Source organism: Coffea arabica, chromosome 5c, assembly GCF_036785885.1.
Source record: "Coffea arabica cultivar ET-39 chromosome 5c, Coffea Arabica ET-39 HiFi, whole genome shotgun sequence".
NCBI lineage: Eukaryota > Viridiplantae > Streptophyta > Magnoliopsida > Gentianales > Rubiaceae > Coffea > Coffea arabica.
In genome coordinates this window covers 44,637,995-44,660,059 of record NC_092319.1, presented here as the reverse complement: position 1 = coordinate 44,660,059, position 22,065 = coordinate 44,637,995, and the positions used below count along the sequence as shown (strand labels likewise).

The following is a 22,065-nucleotide window of genomic DNA, read 5'->3' as shown; positions in this document are numbered from 1 at the left end:
TCTTAGGAAGGACAGACTTTAGTGCTGCATTTTGGGTGCACTACAACAATATGCTGTGTGAACAGTGAAGTCCAAGCTTAAGGTCATTGACTCAAGTTTCTCTGCTTGCCAGATCTCTCCCATATTATAAAGTCACATATTATTCTTGAAATTGAAAAAAGAAAAGAACTGTACGACATTAAAATGAAGTTTCATGTAGATATTAAATGGAATCACTGCATATCATTTATCAGCATCAATCTTGACAATTGATAAAAACATGTATGATATATATATGTATGTCCAGCACATAATCTTGTATTAATTGTAATTGACGTGTAACTTAAGAAGAAAAGACTTCTAATTTATCTCAAAACTTTGCGTGTTTAAGTATACTACTTTCACAAACAATAATGTCACTGTTTCCATGTTTTGTAAAAGAGCCTCTCAAATATACATGAATGCAAATGCATGCTGCTCACCTACCGTACCAAGATTAGTATATTGCCGGAATTAGAACAAGGGTTTAACACATTTCTATCATATGAACATTAGTCAAGGGAAACTATCAAGAGATCAGTGAAAAAGAAATTCAGCGCTAATTAAGACGTACAGCTGATATATATTAGATTCTTGGAGCCACGTTCTTTCTATTTTGATGGCCTTTTAATTCTTAACGCGCGTTAATGACGAATCATTTCTGAACCTGAAAAACAGACAGGGAGAAGGAGAAAATTCAACTCAACGGGGTTGCTTACGAGAAAATGTTTGTGTGATTTTCTTCGTCTTCAGCAACCTATTACCATGTTGATGACTGCAAAAATTTTACACAATGGATAGAAGGGTGTGTTAAGAGAGGGGCATGGCATATTGGCATGGGCATCCCCTCTACAAGACAAAAGGGTAAGAAAAGGGGTAAATTACACGTAATTCCTATAATTTTTCATATTGGCCCATGACTTTTTGAAGGTTTCAAAATATTCATATAATTTTTTTGTGATTTTATGTAAAGTAAAAAATGGGTGGAAAGTATCAACGTTCGCAGCGATTGAACTAGACGGGCTCCAAAAATGAATAATGTGTTTTAATCATGATATCCACTTAATTCTTCCACGATTTGTATGAATATCCACTTTATCTTTTATGATTTTTTTTATTTATTCACATAATTTTCCTATGATTTTATACAAGGCAGTCACGTTATTGTTTATTTAGTGCTTAAGCAAAAACTATACTGCTATTTCAACTAACTATTATATTACGAAGGCTATTATTCGGCAAGTTTCTATTTATTTACATCAAAAGGCATAGGATTATATAGATATTTTAGAATGTTGTCGACGTCACGCAACAATCTATAAATCTGTAAGGAGGTTAGGCGTAATATACCCCAAGAAAAAACACCCATATGTGACGTGACGTATATCTTCTTCCTTTTTTTCTTTTTATTGTCGGTCAGAAAGTTTCTTCTTCTTCCTTTTTTTTTTTTTTTTAATGCTTGTGTATGAATCCCTTATGGTATAATTTGTGGACTGGTGTCAGAATTGGGATCACGCTCCCTGCTCTTATGACCTACTAGAAGTGTATCTGATTCATTGTTCTCTAGAATAACAAGAAACATGTTCCTCCGACATTTTTTTGTCAAAAATGAAGATACTTCCTCACTCAATCAAATGCGCATATGTTTGTTGCGCGAATTCTCAAATTATACCTTCCCCAAGGGTCAAGGAACAAGTTCTTCTAGGTGAATACGAAAGTTGATCATATGGTCAAAAAATAAAAATAAAGCAACATAAATAATATAAAGCACTTCGATTTGATTTGGCTATGGCTATATTAGCAATAATTTCTCGTTAAGTGATTATATCAACTGCTCAGCCACCAGACACTTACTTACTTTCTTTCTTTTTTAATCTTTGTTTGAAAGGGAAAGAATCGACAGTTTATGTATTATATTTTGTTCTACATACATGTTCGATTACATGGCTTAAGAAGTCAAATTGCACTCATGTATACTGCTTTTTATTGACAGATTTCAAGAGGCGGTAATGTTTAACTTCATCAAATCCTGATTAAAGAAGGTCATTTAGATGGAACTCGTTGCATATGTTCAAGAAAAACCAAAAGGGTAGATTATATTCAATTTGACTGGGAGGAATGAGCCTGCAAGACTTTTTCATTTTCTGACAAATCATTCTGGATCCTATGCACGATTCCTTGAAAACAAGACAACTACGCAGCAAACGGTTTGGATCGTCGTAGTAACAAATACTTTTGTTTATGGATGTGTCATTACTCATTGCAACAACTCCCCCCCTCTATTCTTGACTGGTCCACGTTGACAAATGTCACTTGATTTTAGGTAGATACAGGGCAACTTATCAAGTCTCAACTTTTGTTTGAGTAGATGAAGGAGTTGCCAAGATGTGATGTTCACTTTTTATTTTTCTTGGTCCTGATCATTTTCAATGACTAGAGTGATGAGAATATCATCAATTGCTCACGACCAATAATTTTTCACCATTGACGAGTAAGTTTAATGTCAATTTCAGAGATCAGACACTTTGATCATGAATGGTTTTGTTTTAAAGTGGAAAGCTTTACTACAGCTTTTTATGGGCCTTTTGTAATGGGAAGGGTACAATGTTGAAAGAATGTCGACAAATTCATTTTACTGTCATGGCACAACATTTGTTGTTGATTTGTTGATTTTTTTTTTTTAAAGCAAGATCAATAGTAAATTCTTACGTATTCTCTTGATTACTGTATCTATAACAATCTTTCGGTCACGCGTATTATCAATCAAACTTCACTTTGTTACCTGATTAAACTGATGATATATACCGTTGAAACCTAATTTAGCTGCTGTTAAAGATATTGATTAAGTGATCGTGTGGTCTCTATTTTAATCGAACTCTCATATTTGTTCTTCTCCCCTAAGTAAGTTTTGGAATCTTTTCTTAAAAAAAAAAAAAAAAAAAGAAGAAGAAGCAATAATATGTATATGGTTGCAGTGACAAATTTTTTCCCCCTTTTTTTGGTTTTGTTTTTGTTTTTGTGTGATGATTATAGTGATAAATTGAAGCCGCTAGGGTGTGGGACAAGCTGAAATGAAAGCGACCTTACATTATGGGCCGAAGTCTTCCAAAACGTCCTTTCATGTGGGCCTCAGCCTTTTTGTGGTAGCATCTTTCAGTCTACGTTACCCAAGAATGGACTTAAATGTTTGGGATGAAATACGGTACAGCACTCTAGAAAAGGACGTGCACTAGAAGGCTTTGACCAAATTGGTACTCTCAAGTTTAAATTATTAATAATTGCCTCGAAAGTATGTATTAATTAACGTCACAATTTGTATAATTCTTCGTTAATCCCAATGTAAGAAAATACTACCAACAACAACAAGAGGGAATATGTTCTAGGTAGGAGACATGATGGTTTTGACAGAAAAAGATACTAATCACTAGACAAAATTAAGTAATTAGGAGACATAGTACTCACATTCAAACTTTGTGCAAGAATATTGCAACCTCATGAAGAAGACTTAGGTTCTGTCTGGATTGCATTTTTCATGGAAAAAATACTGTATCGATTTGATGCATGTGAGGGAAAAAGGTAATAGGAAAATGTGATTACGAAAAACGACGTAATTTTTCGACGGAAAACAGCAATCGAAACAAGGCCTTAGCTAGTGTACGCAACTCCTACTCTTCTTCGTGTAAATATTAACTAATTTTACACCTCTCTTTAGCTTAGGAAAATAGATGAGTTCTATTTCTCAGTCCTGATCGAGATTTAATACGTAAAGTATTTGTTGTATTACAGTAAAGGGAATTCTCTCTCTTACAGTAAAGGGAATTTGCTACTTTGAACTTTTAAAATAAAAATCACAACTTGGAACTGAAAATATGACATATAATGATTGTTCTTTCTTGAAAGTACATTGGTTTGTTTATTTATTTATACCACTGGGAGCAAATTTTGAGTACTGTAACTCTTGGACTGCCCACCCACTATTAACTGGACCACAATACTGCGGCATTGTGGGTACTTATTGGTTCATTCGTAGGGAAGAAAGAACGAAAATGGGGAACTAGCCCAATTTTGTGTGTGGAAGGATGTCCAAATTAGTGTGTGGAACGATGCCCAAATTGCGGCACCTGAAAGCCCAATTTGTGCTTCCAACAACACTAGTTCAATATGGGTTTCTACCAACACGTACTTTTTCTTATTAGAGTTTTAACTTATTTAATAAATCTTAATTTTCATTGACAACTACGAATTATCTATACCATACTACCAAATAACCATTTTTTTACACACTTTATTTGGTAAATTTTCTACATATGTTTTGTCAAGATATAAAACCAACTTTCTTAAAAATAATTTCAATAAAACTAAAAAATTTTACAAATATTTTTCCTAATAGTTGCAGACATATTAGTGTGTGTTTTAAACACTAGTTCATTCTAATATTGCCATCCCACTTAACGTTAGTCATTTGTGTTTGGATAAAATATTATTTGAAATTTTTAAAACATAATCATTTTAGAAGTAACAGTTGTGATACACGTCAAGTATAAAAAGATGGTTAGAGAAATAAAAAAAAAAAGTGATAAAACAACGTGTTTTTAGGCCATTCAAACAAACATGAATGTTTGGGAGGAAAATTAATTAATGCCCAGTGATCAGAGAAGTGTTCTTAAGGTCTTTTCATTAAAAAAAAAAAAAGGGAAAATCGTCCAAAACGTTCCTCACATTTTGTAAAATAATTTTTTTCGTCCCTCACTTTTAAAAGTGTAATTTTATATCCCTTACATATTCATATCGGACAAATTTAGTCCCTAACTAGGTTTCCAATCATTTTTTGGCCGGAATCCATCATGTGCAAGGCACATGATCATTTTTTAAGGGTAAATTTGTTAAATTATATTTTACATAATCTGATCTATAGTTCTCCACATTTTATAAAATAAAATTTTTCGTCCCTTACATTTTATAAAATGATTTTTTTCATCCCTCACATTTCACAAAATGAATTTCTCCATCCCTCACATTTCAAAAAATGAATTTCTCATTTCTCATTAATTATGTGTGTGAATAAATTTTTTTAAACACATGTATATGTCTATTTGATTTTGCTTAATAATAATAGCATAATAATAATAGCATAAACACATGTATGTAATTGGGCCCAACTTGTGGGCTATCTTCTCTTTTTGTATGATTATGACTAATATTTACTAATAGAATCTTAATTTGCATATTCTTATTGTATTTTGACCGAAAATAACTTTATTGGCCAACTTGACAATGAATGCAAGATTATTTACTAGCTAATACCAGATGAAATCAAATGATCACGTATAATATATGGTATTCGTATTGTTAAGTGAAATCAAATAGACACATACATATATTTATGCTATTCGTATTATTAAACAAAATCAAATAGACATATACATGTGTTTAAATAAAATGTATTCAAACACATTTTTTTTTTTTAGGGTTTCCCTCACATACATAATTAGTGAGGGATGGAAATATTCATTTTTTGAAATGTGAGGGATGGAGAAATTCATTTTGTGAAATATGAGGGATGAAAAAAATCATTTTATAAAATGTGAGGGATGAAAAAATTTGTTTTATAAAATATGGAGAACTATAGATCAGATTATGTAAAATATAATTTGACAAATTTACCCTTAAAAAATGATCATGTGCCTTGCACGTGATGGATTCCGGCCAAAAAATGATCGGAAACCTAGTTAGGGATTAAATTTGACCGATGTGAATATGTAAGGGACATAAAATTACACTTTTAAAAGTGAGGAACGAAAAAATCATTTTACAAAATATGAGGGACGTTTTGAATGATTTTTACAAAAAAAAAAAAAAATAAATAAAAATTCTAGTAAGTGAAATGCGCCTCCGTAGTCCGTTCCTAATTTTACAACCATGAACTGTTGTACGTGTAAAGCAATTTCTTTTGAAAACGATGTCGTTTGGAATTAGTAAAAGGCGCGAATAATCACCCAAATCGCCGGCGATCAAGCGGTTGTTCATATCTGCCTCTTTTGTTATATCAATTGGAGGCGTGATACTTGTACGAGGCTACGAGTACTATCAATCAATCTATACTAATGAGAGGCTTGAAAATGGTCGAGCCCTCGGCTACACGCCTTTAAGGGGCATTGGAAGTCGTGCTATGAGTAATCTGATAGAATCGCGCTTCCACTGAAGGAGCAAGAGCAGCATAGAAGTACGTGTACGCGAATTAATGATGGGATGAGTTCCATTCTTTCTTTCCCTGAACGAGGACAAGAACGATCTAAGATGATATTGAATTGGCCCTCCATATTTGTCCAACCCAAGCTTCCCATGGTAAGGACAGCTTGCTTTGCTTCTGGTGTCAACACAGACCAGTTGAGAGAACAACTTGATAATCTTCACAAGGAAGCAGAAACCACCAGAGCAAAAGGTAAATTTTTTGTTCTCGAATTTTTTTTCTTGCTTATTTACCATGGACCCATTAGAATTTTCATCTTAAAGTTATGTTCTTTACACTTATTTTAATGTAATTTTGGTGTTTTTCTTCGATTTCTTGAACTGGGATATATCCATAGTTGCAGAAAATTTACAATCTTTATATGTGCTGTGCTTCAATTTGATAAATATTCTTTTAGCTATCATGAAATTATGTGCGGTTTTTATCAAATGGCTTTTGCGTAATCTGGAAATTTGTGTAGAATTCAGTTTGTGGTTGAGGTTTTAGTACCTGGATGTGGTGGTGATGTATGGAAATTGAGGGGAATTCCTATCTTGCAATTTTTTTTTTTGTTTGGTTTCATACATGTTGTACTCTGAAAGAACATAAAAGAAATATATCAGTCCATAGGTATCTTCATTGGAGCACTGAAATAGTGTGAGTGAATAAAAATCGAGATTACAACCATATTAAGTGGATTTGGGGTCAATTTCATGTGTTTTTCGAGTGCCTGAGTAACCATTCTTTCTCACTTGACATCTGTGTTGGACAGTTGATAGTATGTAAGTGGTTATTATTTCAGCCAACAGTGCAAGATTGAGGTTCCTGAGGTTGTCTGAGGCTGCAGAGAAGCTTCGGCAACAGGCTGCTCTCAGTGTTCAAACAGCGAAGGAAAATGATGCTAGGGAGCTACTTCTTCAAAAAAGGAAGGTTATGCAGGCAATGGAGAAGTCAAAGAATCGCATTGAGTTGCTTGATGAGCTCGCAGCAAAGCTAACTGAGGTATCGACTTCCTCACTTTTGCTTACATAGCCTGTCTGAAGAATGCCTTACGGTTTGCAGGACATAAAAACCTGGCCTTTTATTGAGGGGTTAATTTCTTTCCAATAAAACTGGTTCTCACTTTAAGGCCCTTTAGGGTTTCCATTTTTCTTATTCCTATGGTGCCTTAAGCATAATTACGTGGGTAGTTTTATGCCACTGTCTTAATAAACGGGCATAAGTTTTGAATAAAGAGGAAGCATAAGTCAGCTATTGGTTGGTTGAATACAATCATCCCAATTCTGTTTGCCAAAATGATTATGTTGAAGACTTCCTCCTTTCCCTCGATCATCATCCTAAGCTTCATCTATATCAGCTGCAAAAATAAAAGTTTTTTTTTCCATGTTTAAAGTGTTTCTTTGTGTTCATATTCGTGATCTGTGATCTTAATTTGGAAAGCCATCCCTCCTTATGTGTTTATTCTTCACTTTCATATGAAATAAGCTAAAAGAAACTAATTTTTAGTTTTAAAGTTGGATTTAAAACGAAGTATTTTAATTAACAGATTGTAATTTCTTGTAATGGGTTGTACTGAGTTCATAAATATTGCACTCCTATATATCAGCATTTTGTTTGGCCTGAAAAGGCTACTTTCCACAGGCTGCTGCATTAGAAATGGCACTTTTACTGGCTAATTTTCTTCACTTTTGCTGCCTTTAGTGCCATGTACTTTGTCTCATGGACAGGGTGACCACTAAAATTTTTCTGTCTCTTTTACTTCATGGTGGGCACTTTTGGTTTTAGGTGATATCAGTCAAGGAAACCGAGCTGATTGGGAATGTCGCTTTGGATCTTGAGGTTGGTGGGGATGCTGCTCCGACCCCTGTCAGATTCATATCTCCAAAAGAGGAAGTTCTGAAGACTTCCACTGATGTTAATTACTTTGACCAAAATGAAAAGCTTGGTCAGAATGAGGAATTGGAGGGTGCTGCTTTGAATCTGCCAGAACTGCATTCCAGCGATGAGCTGAATAATAGGGAGCAACCAGTGGATGGAGACGTTTGTAAAGAAGATGATGCAGTCCACGGTGTGAAGGAAATATCCTCCTATGAGGACTTTTTGGAGTGTATTGATTGTCATCTCCACAAAGTTGAAGTTGAAATTCTTTCATTACTAAAATTTTCACGACTAATACTGGAAATCAAGGAAAATGAAGAAAACTCGAAGGTGCAGCATGTGGTGGAAATTCTTAAGGATGTTCTACATATTAGAGAGAGGTAGCGCTTCCAACCTTTAATCAGTTAATTAACTAGAGTCACTTGTTGTTGAAATTTATGCCATATTATTTCCTCTCCATTCTTTGACCATTTTATGATTGGTAAATTCACAGGATAGGGAGCATCAAGAAAACTGAAGTGGGAATCAGATAGTTTTTAACTCTAACAAAGTGGATCTCCTCCAGCAGCTGCAATATGTCTGAAAGGATAACGGCATGTCTTTGTTGTTTGAACGATAGTTCATTAAAATGGCAATCTCAGTGGGAGAGTTTTGATGATAACAAAGAAAACAAGCATGCCGTAGAGAAAATGGAAGTTCTTGATACTTTGTTTTTTCCATCTAATGCAATGTTGGTATTAATGTGGTTTTTGACATCTTATGGAACCTAAGTGATGTAAATAAATATCCAAGTTTATCTGTGTCTTACTGCCATTATATGTTTTCTCCATTTAGTTCCATTTCTGATTTTTAAATTCACTTCCAAACATTACAAGTTTTTGCTGATTAAACAGATTCATGAAGCATCACAGTTCTTTCTTCTTAGCACTTTCCCATGCGTTGCTTGCCCGAGAGGCCTCTTTAAGGGCCTTTTTTCTAATCTGAGGTCTTTCAAGAATGATGAAGTGCTATTCCTCCTAAAGATTGGGTTGTTTTCAGTTTTAAGTTATGATTGCAGAGGTCAAAAAGCTTTAGGTGCAGCAAATGTAGTTTCTGAGCAATTGAATTGTTCATTCAGAACTTGCTTTTTGCTGTTCTACTTAATACTATTTAGAGATTGTGAAATGGGAAAGTCTGATAACCTTGAGATTGCAAGATTTTTTCTGTTTGTATGATGCATCTTAAAACATGATTTGTTTAATGTCTTCATTTATACCCATTAATTATCCCAGTCAAGAATGGCGATAGCTATTAGCTTGAAGTCCTTATTTCGGTTAGCATGTTATCGACAAGTCTTCCATCAGATAAAAATTAGTGATCCCATGGCAAATTTCTGAAGCTAGGGGTAGAAATGAATTGCATCTTGGGACAAGAATCTTTTGATGTGCTTTTTGGATGAATAGTCACAAACATCAGTGTACAAATGTGAATTCCTCCATTAGCAAGTGGAGGTAATCATGCTTCAGCTTGTAGATAGAATTTTCCAGCTGCAGTAACCTTGGAACTATATTTGACTTGAAAGCTTCCAGTAGGAATCATCTAGGTACTTATCTACATCTTGGGTAAAATGTTCAAAGGTTTATGTTTTACCGCCTCTTATGCCCATTTGCCTTCATACAGTTGGATTTTAGGTCCCAGCTTTAAGGTTAAAGATGGGGATGGTACCACTGTCTGCTGCACGCATAGATCCTGCCTAGAGGGGTATCAATTACTGTCACTTCCCATGATATCGGTAATGGTAAGTTTGCCGCAGTGGTTGCTGTCTAACATGTCAAATTGGTTGCATATTTGCTGGATGTCTTTCTCTGCTATTTTTCCCATTTCCTTCAGCTTGTAGATGACATATTCAGATTTACTGCACTCAACAAAATCTTGTAAGAATAAATTTACTGCACTCAGCAAAATCTTTAGAATATAGTGCTGCTCTGATGAAAATAATCTTAATGAAGTATAGTCCTTCAGATTTTTTTTTTTGGGTTGTGTTTTCTTATTAAAATTGGCTTTTTACGATAAGAGATATTAACTGACATTCTATTAGCTGAAGCTTTGCTCTTGAAATTGTTAGCTTGCAAGCTAGTGGTAACACCTTTTCCTTGCACAATTGAAAGGTAAAAGGAATTCTGGTTCTAGTTTAATGCTTGGAGGCATTAGTAAATGTTGAAACTCATAGCCATTATTAGCTTGCTATAAGCCTGTCATCTATTTTTAGGCTTGTTCAGATTCAAGTTTCTATATTGCCGACTAACTGTATTGAGCCATATCCTCTAATTCAAACAAGTATAGGACAGGCATCAAGAAGATGGACCTATCTGCATGACTTAATACAGTAACGGATCAATTAATTACTGGGAGTATCACAAGATACCTGATAGAACCATTGTGATCAAGATCTGCAGCAACTAGATCCCCTGGAGTCATCTTCTTTTGAAGAACCCATTTAGCTATCTTGCGATTTCTTCTGTCAATCCTGAGCTCAGTTAGATACAGAAAGGCCCTTGCAACAGCCAGAGTGCTCACCAATAGCCAGATTATGGCAAAGCATCTTCCCTGAAGCGTTGAGAAGGCATAATCCCCATATCCTACTGTAGTCACAGATGTTACAGATAAATAAAAGCTGTCAATCCAATTTTGTTCTTCTAATTTATGCACCATGACTGTTCCAATGGCTATACAACCAACTACAACTGCCAAAGCCAGTCCCACTTTGATACGTATCCTCATTCTGCCCTTTGCGGTATCTATCATGTATGCTCTAAACACTGCATTTAATCGGTTCTCATCAACGGTGCTTAACAGTACTTCCTCCTGCCTATCAAGAACATAGGTAACTAGTCCATGCAGCAATATGTCTATGAATCCAAAACCAACTAAAATAAGGGCACATGTGTACAGTTTGGTAAATGTTGTGTCTGGAACTATGTCACCATATCCAATGGTACATAGTGTGACCACGTTGAAGTATAAAGCATCTATTGGCTTCCAGGTTTGTTTACCCTTGAAACTTCTCCATGTCAGCAGGTAAATTGTGATGCCAATTATTATATACACAACTAATCCACAGGAGGCTTGCTTGACAATTGAAGGTACTGATTTTATGGCAGGTCTTGGGTCTAAAGAATCGTGGATTCCTTCCTTCACATCTGTTAAAATGGAAGGCGCAGAATTTGACCTCCTGGTGATTTTTTTCTTCTCGTTCAGATTAGCTAAAAGGTTTGCCAATGAAGATTTGGTTCTTGGTGCTGGGAAAATAAAGGAGTCGGTGTTGACAAGGTGGTTGTTAGATTGTTGTGATGGTGGCCTGATGTCAGCATAACTGGGGGACGCTCTACTTTCTGGTAATGGCTGCTTGGGTTCTTCTGCTACTGTATTCTTGGAGAGAAGCGGCTCATCCATTGAAATGAATCTGCATTTCCTTGAAACTGGGAATTGTATTCCAAGTATATTCTGTTTTGTAAAGCATCATATAGCAGCTACTAGTGTTTTGAGCTGCAACTACTCGTCAAAGCAGCGACAGAATGATAGCTTTAGCTTTGAATGCAAGGCTATGACTCTAGTGTTGGGATTGATTGGACCATAGTTTTTTGCCAATTATACTGGTAGTTGTGGAGTTTCTTCAAGAAATAACAGTGGATTTTTTGAGCTGCCGATTGTCACCCGTCCGAGTAGACTAGCCATTGACCTTATGTTTGCCTCTTTACACACATCTGTCCATAAGAACTGCATATTTTTCTTCTGGGATCATTACATAAGTATAAAAGGTACCTATCTTTTGATGGCCAGAATTGCGATGGAAGATTTGTTTTTGACAGCTTCTTTATGAGAAAATTTGGCGTGTTTATTAAGAGAATCTTGACAATGAAAATTTCGGTTTCTTGATACGTGAGGGGAGTTTCGACCCTGTAAATATTTAGAACAAAAATAAAAGGAAAGAGGGAATGGGTGTGGGAGGTTTGTGAACTAATTAAACAAAACTTGAATTAGATTTTGATGTTCGCAAAACTTGAAACGTCACATGTAATTGAATGCTACTCCAATTCAATTTGAACTAGTTAAGAGCCTGAGTAATAGCCAAATTTGGATTAACACAAATTTGACCCATTCGTAAAAGCAAACCAAATTTGAAGGATGAACTTGTTAAAGGTTCTAACCAAGGTTTGATAGAGAAGGCAAAGAAGTAAAGCGAATGGCCATGGAAGAAAGTACAATGGGTAGACTCAGGAACGTGCCATCTAGGAATGGTGAAACTTTTCAGAAATAGTAACGTATACAGTATTCAATTGGATATTTACGAGTGGAGATAATATGCCTTTTTCTAAGTAAATCCTCGTTAACTCATCTTTCTCTCTGCAACCAATCAAGTAATTTTTTTTCCCTTCTGGCAAAGGAATAGAAATACTATAATATGTTTTTGGTGATGTGTTTTGGCAGCAATTCCGATGCTTTATTTTCTTGTCAGACGTTTTGTGTCATAATGCGTAATATGTTTTGTACTGAAAGGCTTCCACACTTTTCTAACTTCTATAGATTTGCTAAAATGAAGGGCATTAGCTTATGCTCTAGTTAACTAAATCTACTCCATTTTTATTTATTTATTTTTTTGGGTTTCAAGTGAAACTCTAAATCTTACAAGGGGTTCAAGAAAATAATTTAAACAAAATATAAGCTGGCTGAGTTGTATATGATTTTGAATCTTTTTTTTTTAACCCCTTCGTAAGGACAAGGACGACTTAATTTGGAATTTGAAAGGTTGAAGTTGGAGGACAAAAGAAAATAAGAAAATATTTAAATGGAAAGTTGTGTACGTCAATCCGTTAAATTTACATGTGCTATTTAGGCAAGAAAATATGGACGGAGAATTAAAAAGCCACAATTACTCACAAGATAATGGGAGAGAGAATTGTGGGCTGATTAAATGAAATGATGAGTTTTATAAATGCAAGAACAACAAAAGGCATGTGTTTATATGTATACATTGTATGAATGAGAAAAAAGTTACACTATATAACAACATGTTATTGTTTGTATGTCCCATGAATAAAAGAGCACACGCACTTGACTCAAAATATACAAGAAAATGGATTCAATCCCTGCTTTTAAAATTGCTTTATTTATCATCTTCCTTTTTATCATTGCTGATGCTTCAACCATCTTACCACCTAAAATCTTTAATGTGGATAATTATGGAGCAAGAGCTGATGGAAGCACAGATGACAGTCAGGTTAGTTTAAAACAAGATTCAAGAATGGTGAACACAAATCCCAAGTGATTCATTCAGCACACTCGCAGTCCAAAGAAATTTATCTTCAAGTTCTTGTTTATTTGGCCAATCATTTTATCCTTCCCCATCTGGGGAAAAAAAAAATTTTATCCCTTCAAATTCTGTTAAACGAAAAAGTTGTCACATCATTTGATATGTTTGAAATGCAGAATTTTTTACTCTGTCTATTCATTTATTTTGGTTACTTTTGCCAAAGGCATTTCTGAGAGCTTGGAATGATGCATGCCAATGGAGAGGAAGAAGCAAAGTTTTGATTCCATTGGGGAACTACATGTTGAATTCTGTCACATTTGTAGGGCCATGCAATGGTGAAATGATATTTGTGATTAAAGGGACCCTAAGGGCTCCTACTAATCCTGCATTATTTTTCACTAATACTTGGATTGGATTTCGTTATGTGGATAATTTGACTCTGGAGGGTGGTGGATATTTAGATGGTCAAGGTGCTGCTGCTTGGCCTCATAATGATTGTAGCAAAAATATTGGATGTTTGCCCCTTCCTATTGTAAGTTTTAATTCCTATAAGCTGCTTTTTTTCAAGTTCTTTGCCCTCTAGGGGAAAGGAAGGATTCATTCAATCATTTATTCTAATTTTCTTTCACTGTTTTCATAAAATTCTTTGAGATGTTTGGATGGATTATCCAATATACTTTATTTTTCCCTGAATAACAAGACCAACCAACAGTCAGTTACTCATCAAGATTTTCTTCTTTTGAGGCTCATTACAGCCTATTCTTTTTCTGCAACTCGGGCTGATATCATTGTTCTTGCCCCTGCTGTGTTCTCTCAGAGCTTGAGGTTGGACTTTATTACAAATTCCAGGATACAGAAGCTAAGGTCGATTAATAGCAAAAACGCCCATGTCAACCTTTTTGCATGCAACAACATAAACATCAGTCATGTCAGGCTGTCTGCTCCAGGGAACAGTCCCAATACAGATGGAATCCATATTGGTTTCTCAAACAACATCAAGATATCAAGTGTCAACATTGGAACCGGTGATGATTGCATATCCATGGTTTCAGGCAGCCAAAACATTGTCATTTCTGACGTCTTCTGTGGTCCTGGCCATGGAATCAGCATTGGAAGCCTCGGAAGAGCCTTTGCAAAAGAATATGTGATGCACATTAATGTTGTCAATACAACTTTCAGGAACACTCAAAATGGTGTAAGGATCAAAACTTGGTCACCTTCTTCACCTAGTTTGGCTTCAGATATTAATTTTCAGGACATTATCATGGATAATGTTAACAACCCTATCATCATTGATCAAGACTACTGCCCCTTTTGCTCCCCAACGGTATGGTTTTTTTCCCCCTTGATTTGTGTTTTCAAATAATCCCCTTCATTTTGGGATAGAACAAATTAATTGTCACATCTCTTAATAATCTTTGTTGTTTTTAGGGTGGTGAATCCATCTCACAAGTTCAGATCAGAGATGTAACATTCAGGAACATTTCGGGCACATCTAGTTCAAAAGTTGCTATATACTTGCAATGCAGTAGAGTGGTGCCATGTCATAAAGTGAAGCTTGTGGATATAGACTTAGCTTACAGAGAAGCAGGAGGACCTGCAATTGCATCTTGTTCTAACGTTTATGGTGCTTCGTATGGCAAACAGGTGCCTTCTGGTTGCCTATAGTCTCAAGTCACATATTTCTCAGACTAGGACACATTCCTAACATAGAATAGATTTGATGGACATGAGTGTCCATCCAGTTAAAAATTTGACAATGTTCTGCTGTACTCCAGACAATTCAAAAACCTATTGGCGGCTCTGCATGAAGAAAGATACTTTAATTTCTCCAATTATTTCAAAGGGATTTACATATATGTAGCTGAAATTGTGCTGCAAAGCTAAGGATAATGTATGAAATTATTTTAGGTTGCCTAATCTAGGCTTAGGTCATAATAAGATAATTTTTTCCACCGGAGAATAGAGCTCTAGCATTGGAAGAAACCTCTTCTGGTGAAGTAGATTTTCTGACCTGCGCATGGGACTCTGCATCCTGCTGAAACATACGGACTATCTCTTGGAGCTCTAATCTTCGAACCTCAACCTGCTCTTCAAATTCTGGTTTTTGCAATCCAAGATAGATCAAGCCAATGGCGATGAGCACAGCTCCAAGCAGGACGAGGGCACCAGAAAATAAGGCAAATGCAAATGGTGATTTTTCTGCTCCAGGAATTCCATCCACATTTATTCCAAAGAGTCCAGTGATAATAGAAAGAATAAGGCCACAGCCACCAAAAACCCCTAGATTATGCTGCACGCGGAGGCTCTTATCCTGAAACAACGTTTGCGGAATATTAAGAAAGACATCCACTATAGATACGCCTCATAGCACAGAGGAAACGTTTTTCTCACAAAACAGGGGTCCAATCTACCTTTCTCAAAAGATTCTCAGGACAAGGGGGAAGAAAAGGAAAGGAAGAAAGGAATGATATCATCAAGGGAAGAGAAATCTGAATGAGAACAAAATATCCCCTTCATACATAAGGAATAGACCTACATATAATTAATGACAGGAATTGATAACAACCTCTTTGTGTTGCAAATAGCAGAGTATATAGGACAATCCAGAAAATACTGAACAACAGAACTTTTATTTGGGGAATAATTGAATATTGAGACAGTTGGACACAGGGATATATAAACAGAAATGTAGTAGCAGATAAATAGTTCAATTCTCCTTTCCGGTAGGGACATTTTTGAAATAGTTAAACTCAACTCATACGCCAAATCAAAATTGAAATTCTAATTCAGATATTTATACTTATAATATCTCTGACATCTAAAAAACTTGGTTTAAGTTCTTGCGTCTCAGCTCGCAAATGGTAATGAGGAACCATTAATTTGAGAGAATACTTTTAGGTAAACAGAGCTAGTATGAATGACACACTATGTAAGCATCTCATTCCATCTACCCTCATAACATCAGTCCACTTTTTCATGAGAAAAATCTAAATAATTGGTTTTTAATGAAGCATAAGGCACCTGTAACCATGCTCTTACTGTGCTCTGCATGACATCTTGTATCGTAAACAATCGACCACGAACTGCTTCTTGCTCCTGAATCATGTCCCTAGTACTCTTTCTTATACCTTGAAGCAGACTCCTTACAGTGTTACCCCTCAAATGCTGGAGAAGCTCAAAGACAATCTCCTCTCTTGCATGTAAGGACCATTTCACTCTTATAACCTGTACAAGAAACATCAAGAAAAGTACTTTTTGAAATTTGAGACAGAAGCAGAGCTAAAGAATATAATATAGCCTCTTCTAACTTCTACCACTCCTCCCCTGAGCAGCAAAACTATTTGAACGGTAAGGTACCTGGGTTGAGAGTCTTCTGATCTCTTGATTCAAAATTATGCTGAACAGGTCCATATCCTCATGAGTTCTCCTATTCAAGAACCAAACCATCACATTCCCTTGTAATGAAGTTCTTTGTATCATTAAATTTGAAATCCTTCACTATATTGTAGCACACAAGAAAGTACCTATTCATGAACTTCAATTCAACTTCATCAGCTGCTCCAAATATGTATTTCCGAAATAACCTGATCAAAAGTGAGAAAAGATGTCAGAAGGTGAAGAAATTCTTAAACAGTCTACAGTTCATACATTAAATCACTAATTATCAAGTTCAAACATGAAGACACTGCATCGAGTATTAGTACACAATAATCCTGATCGTGCAAACTGATTTCAAAGAATGGCTACTCATGAACTTATCAGGTTCAAGTCAAGTTCAGGTTTAAGTCCAGAACGAAAAATGCTTATGTACATAACAAGATATTTCACCTGTCATCCCAGCGAGCAAGGCGACAAGCTAGGAGTGCTATGACCTCATGAATTGTTCGTGGCACATTACAACCTCCAGCAGCAAGCAATTCCTGATCAGACTACGTTTTCAGATACTAGATACAAAACATATCTAAGACTGAATTTAACAAGGCAAAAACACCCACCAGTAACTAGAAGAAAATAAAGAAGCAAATAACAATGCTATTTTCCAGAACCTGAACTGACCTGCACTTCAGCGATACCTAACACATTGATGCTTGATGAAGACCCTTTTACATGCAATGAAGTCAACAAGAAGTTTTGCGCTTGCCACGATCGCATAACAACAGGGATATCATCTTCTTCAGCAAGTGGATCGCCCACTGACTGTCCTAAGAGCTCAAACAGCAGTCCACCAGCAACTCTAACTGGAACCTTGTATTAAAAATTTTGCAGGATGTGGAAAAAAGCTTGAATCAGATCATATTGCCAGTTGCCCACTAAAGAGGAGGAACAATACTAGCACAAAACAAATTTCACACAATAACTAGGTAAATAATACAAATAATTATGTCAGAAAAATATAATACAAGATAGTTTGTTTGGACAACAAGAATTTGGAATAAAAATTTCAGATTTTGTTTTGCTTGCATCATACACACAATTCCCAATCACCTTTTTATCTCACATACATCACATCACAAAAAGTGCTACAGTAACTGGATCAAATAAATCATCCAAATAAATTCTTATCCAAACAAACTCAATAATAATGAGATACACTTTACAACATGCATATAAAGACAAAGTAAATAACCAAATTATACAGTGATCCTGCGCATAAGCCTAATTGAGATCCCTTGACACTCTTGTTTGCTTTCTTATCTACTTGTACCGCCTAAGGTAAGAGCAAAATCAAAGTCAAACTGACCACAATATTCTCAACATTTTGTACCTTAAAATTCAACTAAAAGTGAAAAATTACAAATTGAACAACATTTAACAATATCCAATATACGGCTATACATCTCACTCTGATGTACTCTTCTTTATTCTAAGCATCAAACTCCAGTATTAGAAGTGATACTGTCACTAAGAGTAGAAAAGAGAAAACAAAAAACCCAAGAAAGATAACTGCAAGATTAAAAAAAAATGAAGCGCAAGTGATTTTAAGGCCAGATTGGCACTGACGCTGGAGTTAAAGTAGTGAAGAATAGGTGGACATTTTTGAAAAAAACAAAGAGATAAAAATATGAGACTAAACCTAAGATATGAAGCTTAGATGAAAGACCAATACCAAGACAAGTGCAAGTACTGCAGAAACATAAGATCCTTAATTGTTGCTTACACTACCTGAGAATAAGATCATTTCTCTGCATCCTCATGTATCCTACTGGAGAAACATAATATCCTTAATTGTTGAATATAGAGTCACAAAAAGTAGTACCTCATAAAGCAGGTGTTTCATGCGTTCACTTATAAGCTTGCTTTCATCCCGTAAGCCAATACTGATAGCAGGATGCAACCACTGAGCATTGCTCAACCATGCATCGATAAATGGATGACCTGCATCTACATGACACCACCAGGTTGGCCCCACAGGGTGTTCCCAATAGGGAGCTGCAACATCTGCAACCGTGACTCCTTCTTCCTCATCAGTGAACTCATTAGGTTGAGAGGCCCAATCAACATCAACTTGGACTGTCTGAAGCAGCTCTGAAATTCTGGCCCAGCCAATTGGTATCCAGTAATTACCAGTAAATCTTTCTCGTGGATGCAAGTGACCTGAGTGATAATTCTGATTATGGTTCTGCCCGTCAAAAGAATCACTATCAGATTCTACAAAAGGTGCAGCTTGTTGGGCACTCTTATCAATCTCTTCCATCAAGTTCTTTGCCAATGCAAAATTAGATGGATGCTTTGTTGCTCGAACAGAATTTTGTTGTAAAAAGCGCCTTGTACCAGCTGCCTTCCTACAACTTCGAACAAACTCAAAAGCACAAATGAGTCCATCAGTCCATAACTTGCCACCCAGCATCACATCTCTTGATAAATGCTGTTTCTGAATCTCTTGCTTCTTCATGTCATTGTTCTTTGGAGCTGAATTGTCATTAGCTACACCATCCATTGTTCTCTTTCAAATTTTCAGCTCTGCCTAGAAATAAGAAGCCAGCAACTTTACTAGAGTAACCTTCAGCATTAGATAGACACGAGTTTTAAATCTGCAGAAGAGAATGAGAAAAGCAGACACAGAATTGAGTCATTAACTCATGAAGAGCTCCATTTTACCAAATTTATTACCACTTCCTGAAAGGAGGACAAACAAGACAATACACAGGCAACTAGCTTCATTAAACGTATGAACTGATGCTACTTATTAGTTTGTTCAAATGATGCTTTTTTATCCATTTAGATTCTTTCTGCGTAAAAGATGGAATTAAATTGGTAGAACCGTATTCAAGTCAGAGGAAAACAGATACACAGAACAGAAAAATAACTGCACTGACCAACCAAAAGAAAGATTATGCATTGTTAATGCAAAAACTTCCTCATCAAACTGACTAAAAGAAAAAGGAAAAGCTAAAAGCTAATAAATTATGAGAAATTGATTAATCTCCAGTCAAGATACCACCTTTTCCAATATAGCATGAAAAAGATGGTATAATTTATTTGGAGTACAACCAAAAATAACAAAGAAATCAACTATTTTCAGAACTCAACTTCAGAATGGTCGAATATGTATGTGTGTGTGTGCGTTTTATACAAGGGATTGCTTTAAAAATAAAAAATTTGAACTGAAAATAATCAAAAGCTGTACAGAGTTAGCACAGGAATTCAGGACATTGCTCATATGGAACAGAAGATTCAGGACAAAGAAAAGGAGACAACAAAAGTGGACCTTTAAAGCATGCAGCCAATACAGACACCGCGAATAATTACTTACATTATGATAAATTAGCCAAAATCAAGAGTTCAATCCACATATTCAAGAAAAGTAACATGTGGGACTAAAATGATGAGAGTCATATTTTAAGGTTCATACTTGAGGCACAAAAATGATTACATAATAACACAAAATGGTATGAAAAAAAGTACAAAAATGGGATTTTTTCTAGCAAATTTAAGAAGGGGCAGATAAACCCAAAACACGCTACCAGAAATTAAGTGAAGTTTTGTTGTCCAGATGAAGCTCTGGCAGCTTATAGTAGACCTCCAAGAAGGGAAAAATAGCTTCACAAAAATGGGCTTTTTATTTCCAGTTTCTTTTGAATCAAAATAGTATGTTCGAAAGGTCCGATTGCATTCACAAATTGCACGGAAAGAGTTATTTTTTGTGGGTTTTGTAACAAGCGTGCAAGTAATAAGGAGAGTCCGGGGAAAAGATTGAAATATAACTACTAAGATAGCGGCCAGTTGAATTTGCAGAGGAATCGTGTGTTTGTATGCACGAGGATGATGACAAGTGGAGCACTAGGAAAATCCATTTCTTTCCCGCCTTGGCCTCAAGACTGCCGCTTCACAGCAATGGTTATGACTTATATGGGTGCCTGCAAAATTGTCGTAGTGAATGGTGATTCAGTTTCTTGAGTTAACTGGAATTTGAATCAGAAGCTTTTGTGCACAAGATCAGGAAATCTGTTTAGCTTTTAATGAGGGGATAATTTCAGAAACCTCCCTTGAGGTTTCTACAATTTTACTCAGCTCCCCCCGAGATTTCAATAATTACATATATTTCCCTTGGTCCAATCAAATGACTAAAATGTCCCCCACTTAATAGTTAATTCATAAAAGAACATTTAAAGCCGAAAAATATATCTTATTATTATATTTGCCATTTTTTAACCTCAAAGAACAATCTCCATTAATTTTTTAATTTTCACCTTTTCTTCCACCTTCTATTTTTTTTTCATACTCTTCTCTCTTTTTCTCTTACAACTGCTTCCCCCTTTTGCCAAAAATCGCACTTCATTATTATCAACCATATCACTATCAATTTTTTACCATCTCCAAAATTTATCTGTATTTTTTTGTTTTCTTGTCTCTTTCTTACTATAAAAATTTTAGACCCTTTCTTTCTTTTTTTTCATTAGTTTTACTGTTTACAAATGTTTGCTAGTTAAAGTTGCCAAATTAACAAGGTGCAGGCTATGGATTTTATTGTCAAACTTGAGGAAGATGAGAAAAGTGGCAGTGATATAGGGAAAAAAATGAAATTGAGAGTTGGAAAATAAAGAAATGACTATTATGTTTGTTAAGCAAAAAAGTCTAGCAATTAAAAAACTCATTGAGTCTCTCTTTTATTTACCTATTGATTATGATTTTACTATAAAGGTAGAATTTTGTCTCTATTTCTAAGAGTGCTAGATCAATGATGAATTATGTTCTTAGGGACATGGGGAATTTTTTGGTTTAGTATTGGTAGTAGTGGTAGTGAGTTGCATAGGCAAGAATTAGTAAGTAATGAATTTTGAGATGAGCTGGAATCACTGGACTCTGTTTGCTTTAGTGAATATGCCACGTACAAGAATACAAAAGATTAAAATATTGTTTTGTTTTGTCTTGTTCTTTGGAAGAAGACTATTTTTAGGATATTTGTGAAAAATTATAGGTTATTGGATCTATATTGTTACATAAACCTTAAAGGGAGGGAGATAGGTGTAATTTTTGAAACTTGAAGGGAGAATTGTTGGAAACCTCAAGGGAGGTTTAAGAAATTATTCCCTTAATGAGAGTAATTGTTTTTCAAAGTGACAAATTTATTCTTTTCAGTGTAGAGCATTTTTGTCATTTCAAGGGAAAATTGCACTCGTACTAACATGCCATGGAAATTGAAATA

The 22,065-nt window shown here is 35.4% G+C and overlaps 4 protein-coding genes across 11 annotated transcripts; 2 read left to right on the top strand and 2 right to left on the bottom strand.

The window, feature by feature from the left end:
* The first annotated feature begins 6,044 nt into the window (after nt 1–6,044).
* Nucleotides 6,045–8,938, top strand: LOC140007793 (uncharacterized). Its single transcript, XM_072051120.1, has 4 exons — nt 6,045–6,460; nt 7,050–7,249; nt 8,033–8,505; nt 8,619–8,938. The coding sequence occupies exons 1-4, from the start codon at nt 6,268–6,270 to the stop codon at nt 8,656–8,658; spliced, it is 906 nt and encodes a 301-aa protein (XP_071907221.1). The 5' UTR covers nt 6,045–6,267; the 3' UTR covers nt 8,659–8,938.
* A 589-nt stretch (nt 8,939–9,527) lies between these two features.
* LOC113690325 (two-pore potassium channel 3-like) lies at nt 9,528–11,804 on the bottom strand. The gene is made up of 2 exons (XM_027208170.2): nt 10,530–11,804; nt 9,528–10,019 (listed from the first exon to the last, which is right to left on the bottom strand). The coding sequence occupies exons 1-2, from the start codon at nt 11,555–11,557 to the stop codon at nt 9,869–9,871; spliced, it is 1,179 nt and encodes a 392-aa protein (XP_027063971.2). The 5' UTR covers nt 11,558–11,804; the 3' UTR covers nt 9,528–9,868.
* Nucleotides 11,805–13,238: 1,434 nt separating this feature from the next.
* Nucleotides 13,239–15,083, top strand: LOC113689555 (exopolygalacturonase-like). Its single transcript, XM_072050132.1, has 4 exons — nt 13,239–13,382; nt 13,639–13,947; nt 14,233–14,742; nt 14,847–15,083. Exons 1-4 carry the CDS (start codon nt 13,239–13,241, stop codon nt 15,081–15,083), a joined length of 1,200 nt encoding a protein of 399 aa, XP_071906233.1.
* LOC113691070 (uncharacterized) lies at nt 14,931–20,861 on the bottom strand. 8 transcript variants are annotated; one of them, XM_027209255.2, is made up of 8 exons: nt 20,384–20,861; nt 18,676–19,450; nt 17,475–17,663; nt 17,247–17,338; nt 16,943–17,002; nt 16,776–16,845; nt 16,440–16,643; nt 14,931–15,729 (listed from the first exon to the last, which is right to left on the bottom strand). In XM_027209255.2, the coding sequence occupies exons 2-8, from the start codon at nt 19,354–19,356 to the stop codon at nt 15,343–15,345; spliced, it is 1,683 nt and encodes a 560-aa protein (XP_027065056.2). In that variant the 5' UTR covers nt 19,357–19,450; nt 20,384–20,861; the 3' UTR covers nt 14,931–15,342. The 8 variants fall into 8 exon arrangements, with proteins under 8 accessions (XP_027065056.2, XP_027065058.2, XP_071907218.1 ...); XM_027209257.2 differs by having other exon boundaries at nt 18,676–19,383; XM_072051117.1 differs by having other exon boundaries at nt 18,676–19,379.
* Between the last annotated feature and the right edge of the window lie 1,204 nt (nt 20,862–22,065).